At 41.1% G+C, this 13,615-nt stretch overlaps 1 protein-coding gene across 5 annotated transcripts in view; it reads left to right on the top strand.

The window, feature by feature from the left end:
• Positions 1-13,615, top strand: part of TUB (TUB bipartite transcription factor) — a 128,276-nt gene that overhangs the window by 104,036 nt on the left and 10,625 nt on the right. For all 5 annotated transcript variants that reach the window (XM_083478103.1, XM_083478101.1, XM_083478104.1 and 2 more), the window contains 3 exons: positions 7,305-7,469; positions 11,479-11,600; positions 12,851-13,042. In XM_083478103.1, coding sequence (XP_083334229.1) covers positions 7,305-7,469; positions 11,479-11,600; positions 12,851-13,042 — 479 coding nt within the window. The remainder of the gene's footprint in view (positions 1-7,304; positions 7,470-11,478; positions 11,601-12,850; positions 13,043-13,615) is intronic.

Raw genomic sequence — 13,615 nt, 5'->3', positions numbered from 1 at the left:
CTATTCATTTTAGCTGAAGCGCTGGTGTATTCTCTAACTCTATATACAATCGTCCATACAAACTGCTGATTGAATGATTTTTGTGTATCTCGGTCATGAAAGGCGCCTCTTACAAATCTCTCGGGACAGAGCCAAGTGCTGCAGGTGCTCTCCAGTGTGGCATTTTCTCTCACTGCAGTGGCAGTTCTGGGTCAAAATGGCTGTAGTCCTAATTAATTAAATCTAGACCCAATTAATTAGCTTTTTTTAAAAAAAGATATTGTCTGTGAAAGTAGTGTTTACCTCAGCTGGACTGGATTTAAGGTTTTGGTTAAAAAATGATACCACGCTTAATGAGGAAGAACTGTGAATGCCTAGTCTGTATTTCTCAAATAAATTTAGAGACAAATGTTTGTGATTTTTGTTTAAAAACAACAAGCCGTGCTTTTAAGGATGAGCAGATTAGATATGTGTTGTTTTGAACATATTTATTTTTATTAAGCTTACGTATTAGTATTAATGAATGTATATACTGTAACTAACATTTTTGGTTTGGGTAAAATATTTTAGGACTTTCCCCACAATTTGCACTCTGTTTTTTGACAGTAAGATTTACAGGCAGCGAGATATTTTTTTGGGGGTGGGGTGAGTAGTATGCAAAGGAATAGGATAAAAAGTCTAATATCCAATACATTTTGGACTTGGCTCCTTGGGCATATTCCTCTGCCAACCCTGACCAATGTTCTTCACCAGAGTAGCACCCATCTGCTCAAGAGCATAAAACCACACATCAGGCTAATAATTCATGTTCCTGGTTTTTAAAATTTCACAGTCTAATATCAGGAAAAGATGGAGAAGGGAAAAACAACAACAACTATGCAAACATTTTCTGGAGAATTTTCTTCACACATTTTGGGGCTAGGACTAGCATTTTAATTTTATTATATATCAGTTGCATGTTAGTGTCTCTGTTGCTCCAGTTGATTGGAGGGCTTCTATCAGCATGGAAGTAGGTCTCTGTCATAAATCAAATGAGGTTGCATGTGCATAGGTAAATGTGTCTTGCATCCTTGTGGACCGGCCAGCATCCGGTGCTCTGTGCAGAGAGCTAACATTGTGCTGTTAGCTCAGTTATTTCCCTCCACCACAATCCTTATCATCCCCACCAGTCACCTGATTAGTAGACTTCATTTGTTTTAAAAGGGCTCTTGCTTGTGCAGCTCCAAACGTGCTATAGTGAGTCCTCCCCACCACACTTAAAATGTCTCACCCCCACAACTGTTAACTAGGATCTAAGAGAATGGGAATTTCCCTTCCACGATTTTGTTTTTGGTGTCCATTTACTTATTTATGGTCACAGTTCACTTTGATAACTTACAGATACAGTAGGAATGCATAGTTTGGGAGTTCAGTAACTGGTAGAATTCTAATGGCTGAGAGTTTGCACAAAAATTATTTTGTATATCATATGCGCTGTATCCCCCTATTTAGTGGGACCCTTCGGTGTGCTGTTAGAATTCAGCTGTACTCGGAAACAGCATGTTCCTAAAGGGTTTTCATGCATTTAGATGATGTAAGACTCCCATTTCATAGTAAGGCCAATCTCGTTGGGCTAAAAGTAGACCAGGTTTTATGAATTATCAGCTAATTCCGAGCTGTAAGCTATTGAATTATACATGAGCAGTACTCAAAGTCTCTCTTGTAATAACTGAATGCAGAACCTTAAATGTAAAAACTGATGGTTTTCTGAGTGGCTTCATGGCTGATGACATTGCATTCAGGACAATGTGATAAAGATGAACACCAGGGAAATATTAGGCATAACGAAGCTGCACTTTCATAAAATGAGAGAGAAATGGTTAGTTACTGGATGCAGCTAATTGTTTGTGATTGCATTCCCTGTGTACTTACAGGCCAATAAAGAGCTATTGCTTTGGTGCAGTGCATAAAAGCTCTCATTAGAATTAAGGATATCCAGCCCTCACAATGCACATTAATAGAAACCCTGCTTTCTTCTTCTATTTTTAAGTCTCCATTTCATAGGCAGGAAAATAATAATTGCAATAATTTTCAAGCACAAACATTACCTTGTCTCAGCTATATGATTATAATGCCATCCTTGCTAGATCGCTGATTAAATATATGCTTTGGAGTCCTGTAAATCCAGTTAGTTGTGGCCATGGATGTAAGATGACACATTAAAATTGTCCTTTTGACCTCAGAGCAATTTAGCTGTAGTGATTATGATTTCTGAAATTAGTTCTATTTCAAACTCAGTCAGTCGTGAGCATGCTACTTTGGAAAGAACAGGGAATTACAAAATCCAGACAACAAGAAAACTTGTTAACTCCTTAAGTGGCTGTAAACTCCTTAAAATGCACACTTGAAATCCCAAGAGTGGTGTTCCAGAATTGTAACTGAGCAGATTGCAATTACAGTACAGTAGTTTCCCTCTACTATGGCAAATGGACATGTTCGTATTATTTAAAACAACTAAGATGGGGGCAAGCTTTATGGTACCCCAACTTCAAGGGCACATCCAGACCAGAACAAATTCGTTAATTCCCTCTGACATTTATGCCTTATCTCAGAAACATGCAGAAATGAATTAGAATGACTGTTGCCAGGTTGCCTTCTTAAGGGTGCAAGTTCAGCAACAATGAAATCCTCCTCCTTTCAGCCAGGGCAACTATCCAAAAGGGATGAGTGCAAAAATGTATTGTGCCTGAGTAGACAGCTGAATAGTAGGAACAGACTACTCTTGTACCAGAAGACCCATCAAGGCAATTTCCCCTACTAACAGAAGTCCAGTCAATAGTTGAGCCAGATTCCAAATCCAAGAAGAAACCAACTTAAAAAAATAATCTATCAATGATCAAACCCAGACAAGTCAATAGAAATCCATGATTGAATCTCTTCACAAATTTTTTGGTGTGTTTGTGTGAGAGATCCAGATTGGGACCATGGTGTGGGAGAGAGGGTTAGGTCTCCCTGCCACTGCCATTTCCCTGATAAAAATGGTTTACTCCAGAACTGCTGCTTGCTGTATGTATGCAAAACTTTATTAAAAATAAACCAAGTGACAGAATTAAGAAGGTATGCAGGGGGCAAAGGTAAACATATTAGTAATGGGTAAGACACACACACACACACACACACAGAGAGAGAGAGAGAGAGAGAGAGAGAGAGAAATAATAATACAGGAGGTGGGGAACATAAATTGCGTAGAGATGGGACAGCAGAAGTCTCCTATCCAAACCAGTTGCAGAAAGCCTTCGGTTTCCATCCTGTACAGGTTTACCTGGGAGTAAGTCCCATTAGACCCCTAAATGAGTCTTACTTCTGAATAGACATGGATAGGCTTGCTAGACCCAACCAGTTCCATGCATTCTGAAACTTCTTCTCTATTACCATGCAGGAAGATGCCTCTGGAAGCATTAGGGCATGGGATGGTGATCCCCTGTTCTTTGTCCTCAGCATCTGATTGTGGCACCTCCAGACTCAGAGGCAGTTTACCTCTGAATATCAGACGCTCAGGGGATTGTGGTTTAACTGGGAAAGTTAGTAACCATAAATCATTCAATCTGCTATAAGGATCTATCTGCCTTCATTAAGAATAAGGTACAAACTTTTGCCCAACTTCAGTTGCTAAAAAGGGACATTGGATGACAGATCAGATAAAGCAAGGCTAACTGTGCCCTGTTCCTTGCGCAATTGTCAGTAAGAGTTATCTAAAAATAGGCTCCATTCTCAAAGAAATAGGTGGGGGTTTTTAAACGAGCAAGGAATTCAGATCATTATCCGGCTACTTCTCCTGTTCACTTTTCAAATGTGAATCTCTGGAGAGTTGTGGTTTGGATTAAATGAAAGCCTTTACAGTGTCATTTTGGTTAGCTATACTTCAAAATAAGTTGTCTTTTTAAAAAAGAGTTGGTGTCTTCTTTTTACTCCTAACCTCCTATCATTCTTCTTAATTTCAAAGCAGGCCAGTGTTTCTTTGATGTATAGCAGTGCCAACTTTCCAGCAGGATTGGCGATGATGTGGGCTTTTCAACAGCACTTCAGAATTCTAATGCGCAGATGTGACTCCGCTGTATACACTGGGCCTTTGAATGTAATAAATATCCCAGGGGAAAGAGCTGTGAACTACACATCCGATGAGGCCAATTGGCTTTGTTTGTAGGTTTACATACATTACGGCTGAGCTGAAACTGCGTGCACACACAATTTCATATTGACTTCCAACAGGGGGAAATACCTTCACTAGGGATGGGGAACATCTGGCCCAGGGCCTGAATCTGGTCCGCCAGGCTCTGGGCCTCTGGACTTGGGCCCCTATCCCCTGGCTGAGGCCCTCATTGGCCCTGCTCTGCACCCTCCTCAGGTGCCTTTTCCTTGCTGGAATGTGTTTTGGATCTGTGGTCATGTCTCTTGCTTGTTAGGATGGACAGATGCAGTTAGAACCCCCTGACTCCTGTAGTTCTGTTAGGAAACTACAGTAGCAGCTGGTTACTGTCAGGGCAGAGGACAGGAAGCGAATGGATGAGAGTCAGCTTTCTCTGCTCTTCTTTCCATCCTCCTTCTGAAAACTCATTGGACACTGCAGCCATTATCAAGAGGAGAAAAATTGGACATATTTACAAAATGAGAATCCAAAATACATAATAAAAACAAGAACAAAAACACATTTAAAATACCATCAACTGTTAATCAGTCAAAGGCCTGGTTATAGAGAACTGTTTTTGCCTGGTGCCTAAAGATATATAATGAAGATAATATAATGAAGGCACCAGAGTAGCCTATCTGGAGACAACATTCCACAAACGAGGAGCCACTGCGGAAAAGGCCCGTTCTAGTGTTGCCGCCCTCTGGACCTCTCGTGGGGGAGGCACACACATATCTAGGAGACATCATGAAATATCTAACACGTAGCTATAAGTTTTCAGTTCTGCTTATATCTAGATAGATAGACAGACTGATTTAGCACATGATTCCTTTATGAGAACTGAAATGCAGAGGTGTGCTTCTGTTTGTACAAGACACTGCGTGATCCCTTGCATAAGGTCCCAAGATAAGTGCTAGCCCAGGGTGTCGTACAAACTCTTCTGCAGGGCCTTGTTCAGTGCCACACAGTTTCTTTGAGTAGCTCGCGTACAACACAGAAGAGCGCCATTGGCAGAATTACTCCTATCTGTAGCTCTAACCCACTGTTTTGTATTGCCTTCTGCTGCAAATATTTTGATTTAATCGCTAGTTTGATGATTGCAATTATTTTCTCTCTGTTTCGCCTTATTTTTGGGTAGCATGTGTGAGTTTGCACTGTTGAGCAATAGAAATGTTTGTTTGTGTAGCCATACTGCCTTTCTACAAAACGTATGTATTTATTTATTTTTAAATATTTTACTTAGGCTGCTTTTCTGTGCAAATGCCCACCCAAAGCAATTAAAAACAGTAAAAGAACAATTATACGGTATCGAACTGTATCAAAGCTACAGTTCAGCAGCAGCCCCCATGAAAATAAATATAAATGATATATAAATAAGTGATGCTCACTCTAGAATCCCTCTGGATATTAAATTGTAGATAGTGCTCTTCAAATGAAGGCTATGACATTCTGGATGGGAATCAGCATATTGGTACATAACTAGTATGTTAAGGGCTATGGGTAGCACATTTCTGTGTTTGATGGTGTGACCCTTTGCCCTCTTAAGTTGGGCACAAAGAGAAACATGCACACGTGTGTCCCACCCACCCACACCGCATTTTACATTGTATGCATGTTTGTTCTCCCACCGTGCAGAGAAGATGCCTGGCTTAATGAGTGTGCGAAACCATCCCAATTAATTGCTATGCTAAGTCACACCAGTGGCCCATTCTATGCAGTGCTCTGTCTCAGGCGAATATCCAGTGAAAGGAAAGTGCTTAAAGGGAACTGCAAGGAAAATCTGCCTTGTAAAGTATGAATTAGTTCCCATGGCTACCTTTGCTTCATTAGTTATTTGCAGAATTATTGTGGCTATAGTGCACATAATTGTCTCCCTAAAAAGCTTTTCTGCATACATTTTGCAGGCTTATTCTACCAGTGTAAGCATAAGGCACTTTTGTGCCAATTTAATTCTTTGTTGCCAGTTCTTAAGTGCCAATTTCTAGTGTGCAGAAATTCAACATTAACATTTTTTTATTTACTTTTGATAGTATGTGAGAAATAATAAAGTTGCGTGGTCACAGGAAAGTAAAATGGATGATGCAAATTAATGCTAATATCCAAGGAGGGAATTAGGCAATGTTTGCCCAGTTCTGATTTGCCCCCCCCATCCCCATTTGTGATCATCTTTGCAAGAGGCATTATTAAAATATTGACATTTTGAAATAGTAGCCAATTCTGCCTAGTGCTCTGCAGTTTCTGTCTCCGGTAGTTAATTTTGAACCGCACAGAACAGGAAGCATGTAAAGCATTATGCAAAGAAATTGAAATATTACAGCTTATATCAATTAAAAATGATTTTTAGAGGGCTGACAAATAAGTAAACACAAGCACAACATTTTATACATGCAAACATAAAATCAAAAGCTGAAATGCACATAATTCTATTTTGTTTTGATTTTCTGTCACTATAGCAAGCTTTTTTCTCAAAGGGAGTGACATGAACTGTTACCTTTACATTTCAGTTCTGAGTTTGGTTTGGAGATTGTCGGAACGCATCCAATCCTTGTTTTATGTCGTTCCATATTGTGGTCTTTTAAACAGCTATGTGGATGGGGCAAGCCTTCCATATCCAGTGGCTGTGCAGGCAAGTGACACACTCAATCCGTTCCTCCCCAGCCTACAGCCAAAGCAGCTTCTGTCTTTGCCTGCCATGAACCTGGAACTTCCAAATGTCAGGCAGGAAGCAGTGATAATTTCACATACCTCTTCCTCATGCCAAGAAAAAAAGGCATGGGCGGCCATTTCCTACCACTGCCTGCCTCTTATCCAGAGTCTCCTGCAGCCCAGGCAGATGTGACGAATCTCTGTTGGTTACAGTGGTAGTTTTAGGCCACTTGAGGTGCCATTCTAAAGGCAAGTGCTCTGTGAAAGGACTTCCTATAACAGTGCTCTTTCAGTACTCTTCTAGATAACAGTTTTCATGCTAACTGATCTAGAGCCAGACCCCTGGAAGCAACAGGAAGCAAGCACCCTTTTGTATGAAAACTACGTTTCTTATTTAAATATACCTAAAGATGGCTGCCAGGTTTGACTTCTTAGGTATGCCATGGTCAAAGGTTGAAAAACACATATTGTCTCTGGATAGTGACACTGTTGTTTGACTTTTTCTGCTTGATAGGAATTGATGGTCCAGCCGCTTTTCAAGATGATGTACAGGAAGTAGGGAGCCAAGTTCAAATACTTACTGTTGGAGAGGCTTGCCAAGATGAGGATGATGGTGAGACAATAGCTACCAGTCAACAACAAGGGACACAGGACCTTAGACTGACAATGCAGAAGAAAGGTAAGGAACCATGAAACTTGCTGCTGATGCTGTTGGCTGTTGGTTCTACTCGGTTTGATTACAGGTCACCTAATCCAGTGGATTCAGGTTACAATAAAAGAGATTTCAAATAAACATCAGGAGGTACTTTCTGATGGCAAGAGCTGTTTGACAATGGAATGGACTCCCTTGGAAGGTGGTGGTGTCTCCATCATTCAAGATTGGATGGCCATTTGTCATGGATGCTTTACTTGAGATTCCTGCATTACGTGGGATATATATATATATATATATATATATATATATATATATATATATATGCTTTCGTAGATTTTCACGGGTACAGGAATGCAGGTTTTGGTGTCTTCGGGTGTCTTCCCGTGTAAGAGTTGGGGTGTCTAGGCGACGTTTCGACGAGGTCTCACTCGTCATCTTCAGGCTGGTGCTTTCGGCTTCTTGTTACTGGAACAGAGCAGGATCTCAGTGTTTGAGTTCCTATAAATACTGTTGAGGGGGTGTGGTGTATAGCCTCCGACGTTCTGGGCAGAGAGGAAGTTCCCAGGTTAGTGTGCCTTTTCTTCTTTTGTTCCTTAATTACTTGAGGGATATCTTGAGTGATTTCTTGAGTGATATTCTGAGTACCACTTAGGAGGGTCATTAAGTGTGGATTAGTTGCTAAAGCTTTCGTGTCTTGACCTCTTGAGCTTGTGAAGAGTTTTTCTGAGAAGATGGCTGTACTGCACTTAGTTGTGCTCTGGCTTGGCTTCGTGTATAGGGGCGAGCTGTGGTTTTGTGCCCTGTGCCAGCCAGATCTGTGTAGGGATTGCAGGGGGGTGCAGCATCCGGAGGTGCCACTATGGTTTGGCTACTGGATGGTGTCTGTAATTTATCTGTGGAGAGGGTCTGGGTTTGGGTCTGGTGTGGTTGATTGGTGATGGCGTTCTGTGTGCCTCTGGTTCTGGTGTCGGTTTTTGTGGGGAGGACATCTGGAAATTAGCCCTCCCCACAAAAACCGACACCAGAACCAGAGGCACACAGAACGCCATCACCAATCAACCACACCAGACCCAAACCCAGACCCTCTCCACAGATAAATTACAGACACCATCCAGTAGCCAAACCATAGTGGCACCTCCGGATGCTGCACCCCCCTGCAATCCCTACACAGATCTGGCTGGCACAGGGCACAAAACCACAGCTCGCCCCTATACACGAAGCCAAGCCAGAGCACAACTAAGTGCAGTACAGCCATCTTCTCAGAAAAACTCTTCACAAGCTCAAGAGGTCAAGACACGAAAGCTTTAGCAACTAATCCACACTTAATGACCCTCCTAAGTGGTACTCAGAATATCACTCAAGAAATCACTCAAGATATCCCTCAAGTAATTAAGGAACAAAAGAAGAAAAGGCACACTAACCTGGGAACTTCCTCTCTGCCCAGAACGTCGGAGGCTATACACCACACCCCCTCAACAGTATTTATAGGAACTCAAACACTGAGATCCTGCTCTGTTCCAGTAACAAGAAGCCGAAAGCACCAGCCTGAAGATGACGAGTGAGACCTCGTCGAAACGTCGCCTAGACACCCCAACTCTTACACGGGAAGACACCCGAAGACACCAAAACCTGCATATATATATATATATATATATATATATATATATATATATATATATATATTTACTAAAAAACAGTTCATAATATGCTCCCCCAAATAGTTGCCAGAGTACGGCTAGTTAATACTACTGAGGTAAGGACTAGCTTGGTTCTCATTCAGTCAAGGTTCCAAGGTAACCCATTCCAGTGCGAAACAGCTTTGCTTTAGAAATGGGTATTACATTTCCAGTGTTTTGACCCACTTTCAGACAACAGGTTTAGGAAGGAGAGATTTCCCTACTGTTTTAGAGGACCTTGCAGCTAAGATTAGTCTGAGGAAGCAGAATTCAAGGCCAGGGTTGGAAAAGCAGCCTAGGCTCTGCCCTTCCTCTTTCTGAGGCCAAGGCCTAAATGATAGGAGTATGGGGAGCAGAATACTGAAAAAAATTAGGTTGGTTGTGGGAAGGTGTAGAGTTTACCTACTTTTCAAATATGTTGGGTCTTCAGCTTGTTTTTCAATAAAATAGCATCCTATTTCCCATCCTATTTTCACAGTGTATCATAATTTGCTTTTGCCCCCTGAAGTCAAATCTGGGTTTATTCTAACTCAGATGTGCTGTATTTTTTATTTTATTTTTTAATGAGCTGGTGTTTTCACGTATTCCTCCTTGCTATGCGTATTCTTGGAGCAAGCCAGTAATCCCGTTAAAATTGACACACTTAGGACCTACTGTGACAGGTTTGTAGGAAAGTGTTACATGAAAACACGAGAGCTTAGCTGCCTCACTTCTCAACGTCAGTGGATAGCGCCGTTTCGTACATAGGACTGAGGCTTAGCTGTCTGACTGTCTCCCCTCTCCCGTGGTGGTGGATTATATGATGTCCTAGAAGGATCAAGCAGTGAGTTTTAATGACTAGGGGACTTGGGATATTTCTATTAAGGAGCATGGCTTGCCAGTCTGATATCCAGGTAAGGCCTTTGAAAGCCAACTAGACTCCCTTGTGGATATTGAGAACATGTGCAACTCTTTCACTGTATTCCTCCACACCCCCGTCAGTTTAATATTATTGAAAAGATATAAACAACAGAAGGGGATTACTAAAATACTGTGCAGAAAGCTTGCAACTATTTCTTCCAATTGCTTTGCTCCGGTTTGAACTTATTCTGTTCAAATTCTTTGGTGGCAGCACCAGCTAATATTTAGCTCACATAACAAGTGCTTGTTTGTTCCCTGTGTGGCATCCAGAAAATGTCGTCCCCCCCCCAAAAAAAAACTTGCACTTCCTGAAAATATAAAAATGTACAGGAAATACAAGGCCTGCAAAGAACGTCAACTGTTTTGTTTGATACTCTAATCTGGATATGCCACCAGCAGCTTTAGTTACTGGGAAATATTCTGCCATTTAGATTTCAATTTTCCTTGTCGGTGAACAGAGTCAAAAGGACAGTACAACTGTTTCTTACATTATAGCAAGCATTCTGTTTCTGGGACGCTGTCAGTACCAGTTATGTCACTGTAACAATATGAAAATTAGCAGCCTACGGTAGTCCTTAAGCAGCATTAACAGCAATGAATTGATAGGCAGAAGCCACATTGCAACCATTCTGCAGTGTAAAGACCTTGTATACTTGGCACATCTTCTGTTCTGAGAGGGTAAAACACAAGTCTTTAAGATAATTTCCCCCAACCTGGTGCCCCCCCCCCCCCCGGTGTTTTGGACTACATATTTCCTCATATCTGCCTTCTTGACCACTTTGACCTGCCGAACTGGCATTGGTAGTGCCACTTAGAGGTTTTCTACAATCAAGCAGTAAGTAAATGTTAATAAATAAATAAAGAAGGCGCCCATCAGCTCCACCCAACACAGCCGTGCTGGGAGATGTATTCCAAAACATCTGGAGGGCACCAGTTTGTGAAAGACTTCTCTAACATCTTCCATGGGTGTGACCCTTATCATTTTTTTGTCATGTACCTGCATCTCCATTTACATATGAAATATAGGATGGTGATGCTATGGAGTATGGGCATAAGAATTGTCCTGCCCTGACCCATGGTTTGGATAAATATTCTGCTTAAATCAGCCTTCTGTCTATTTGTTAATGTGCAGAAAGATGCTGTAAAAGGGAAAGAAGATAGTTTCCTGCTGCAAAAGACTTTAATGGAAAACAAATGAACAGCTTCTCTTGTTATTCTGTATTAATGTTTATTTGTTGCATTACACGTGTTTCAGCTTGCTATACGACAAATAAAAATGATAAATAATAACAATAAAAAGAAAGTTTCCATCTTCTGTTGTAAATACCCAGAATCCAGTCAGCAGAACTATGCCGTCTCTGAAAATCAGAGAATTATCATAGCAATTGAGATGTATATTCAAACTGAATATTATAAAAGCCTTTTTTAAATCTGTAAATGTGATGGATGTCCCGTAGGCATTTCAAGTAGCATGAATTTTGATGAAGAGGAGGACGAGGAGGATGAAGACAGCTCAAGTTCGTCACAGTTGAATAGTAATACACGACCAGGTTCTGCAACAAGCAAGAAATCAAATAAGGTGAGAACTCTGATGTGGTGAGGCCAGGTCATGGTTCAAACATTTGTCAAGAGTCATCTAGTGCAATGGCTAGAAATGGTAGTATTCTTCAGACTAAAGCCATCCAAACAGATTCCTCTTAAAATCCTTATCCCATACTTCCACTGGGCTGTTGGCTCTATTGGAAGCAAATTTAGCATTTGTCGTATGACAAATGTGATGAGCACAAACAACATAACAAATATTATGCAACATTGTGGTGAGTAAACATTACCTGTGAGACTTGGAGGATATGCTGTAAAGTCACCTATCCCATATGGACTGCTCCTGATCATAAGCTGTTGTGTGGCAAACAGATCAAACGGTTGGCTATTGCTGACTAATGCCGCACGTTTCCCACTTTCTCCCCTCCTTTAGTAGCAGTGTAGAGTGACTTTCCTAATTATGGCTGAAGGCACAGGGCCAATGAGAAACTGCATCAGAGCTATTCTACCTGGCTGGCTGCCCTCATCAAACTTCTGAGTGGCAGTGCAATCCTAACTACATATAGTCAGGAAGAAGTCCTGCTGAGTACATTGAATATTAACATTTCATCAGATCTTGATAGGGTCAGGATTGCAGCGTACACTGGCGCCTGGGTTTCATCGACCATTTGGAAACCCCAGTTTTCCCAATGTTGTCAATTCAGCACATGGTCTTTGATACACGTGATGTTTGTGGTCCCTTCCAACTCTACAGTTCCATGGTTCATTGAGGACATATTGCCCGCATTCTGGCTTTTGCCCAGTTCAGGCATATCCCCTTTTCCAACGCAGATCCTGCGGGCCACACTTCTGCTCTTGCTTGCCTTTAGAATAACTGGATCCTGCTGTCTTTTTTTAAAAAAATGACAAAGTAATAATCATAAATAAAATAATAATAATGTGCACCCCACAACTGAGACCATTCCGTTGTAACTATCCATCCTCCCAAAATTTCAACACCTCTTGCGATAGTTTGACCCCTTTCCATTTTAACAGTACAAATTCTACAAACACCTTCCATAGCTCCTCAAAATCATTTCTCCTGCATATTCCCCATCTTACCTTAATGGCACATGTTTATTTATCATTCATAGCTATACCCCATACCTCTTTATACCATTCTTCCATTTTACATTCTGCTTGGCCCTTCCACTTCCTAGCTATAATAATTCGTGCAGCTGTCAATAAATTTGTGAGCAAATTTGTGTTTGTCTTTTAAGCACATGGTCGCTTTTCTTCCTCTCCTAGGAGTCGGCCTCCGGGCCTAGCCCTTCGACAAACAACCCCGTCATAGACGTAGATGACCTGGAGGTGTTTGCTGTGAGACCTGCTCCTCAGGGGGTTACTGTCAAATGCCGAATCACAAGGGACAAGAAGGGAATGGACCGTGGAATGTACCCTACTTACTACCTCCACCTGGAAAGGGAAGATGGGAAAAAGGTCATAAAGCAGATCTTGCTGGTTGCTCTTGCTGGTTGCATATAAAACAGCAAAAGAAAACATGCAGAAATAAGCTTGTACAAGTGGGAAAATCCCTATACCCAGAGTTTGGACCATCCATCCCCAACATATGAATTTTTAGCAAAGTTGAGAGTACATTATAACCTGCAAGCAGAGAGAAAAAATAACATAACAATATCCTTTAATCTTGTACATGCTTTCATGGGAGTAAGTCCTATTTAATTCTGTGGGGTTTACTTCTGTATAGGAATGCCCGGTTAAGAGACCAAACTCCCCTATGTTCTCTGCATTATTTATAATTAGGAATATTATATATGATTATTGAATAACCACAATGTTAACATTTAATTTCTGAGCTTGGACAGGGTTTGTTCGTTCCGTTAAAATGTTTCATTCAAGTATTTCCCCAGTGCTAAGTGTCATAAGACACACTCTTAAACATGGAAATTTATGCTTTATTAACTGTATACAAACAGAGACGTTTAGATGCTGTGTCTCATTAGGACATTCCTAGTGAGGCAACCCAATCCTGAGCCATATGCAAATAATCAA

This window comes from Podarcis liolepis (assembly GCF_965112155.1).
Source record: "Podarcis liolepis genome assembly, chromosome: 1".
Lineage (NCBI taxonomy): Eukaryota > Metazoa > Chordata > Lepidosauria > Squamata > Lacertidae > Podarcis > Podarcis liolepis.
Note: the sequence above shows the minus strand (reverse complement) of the source record. Positions and strands in the feature narration are given on the sequence as shown.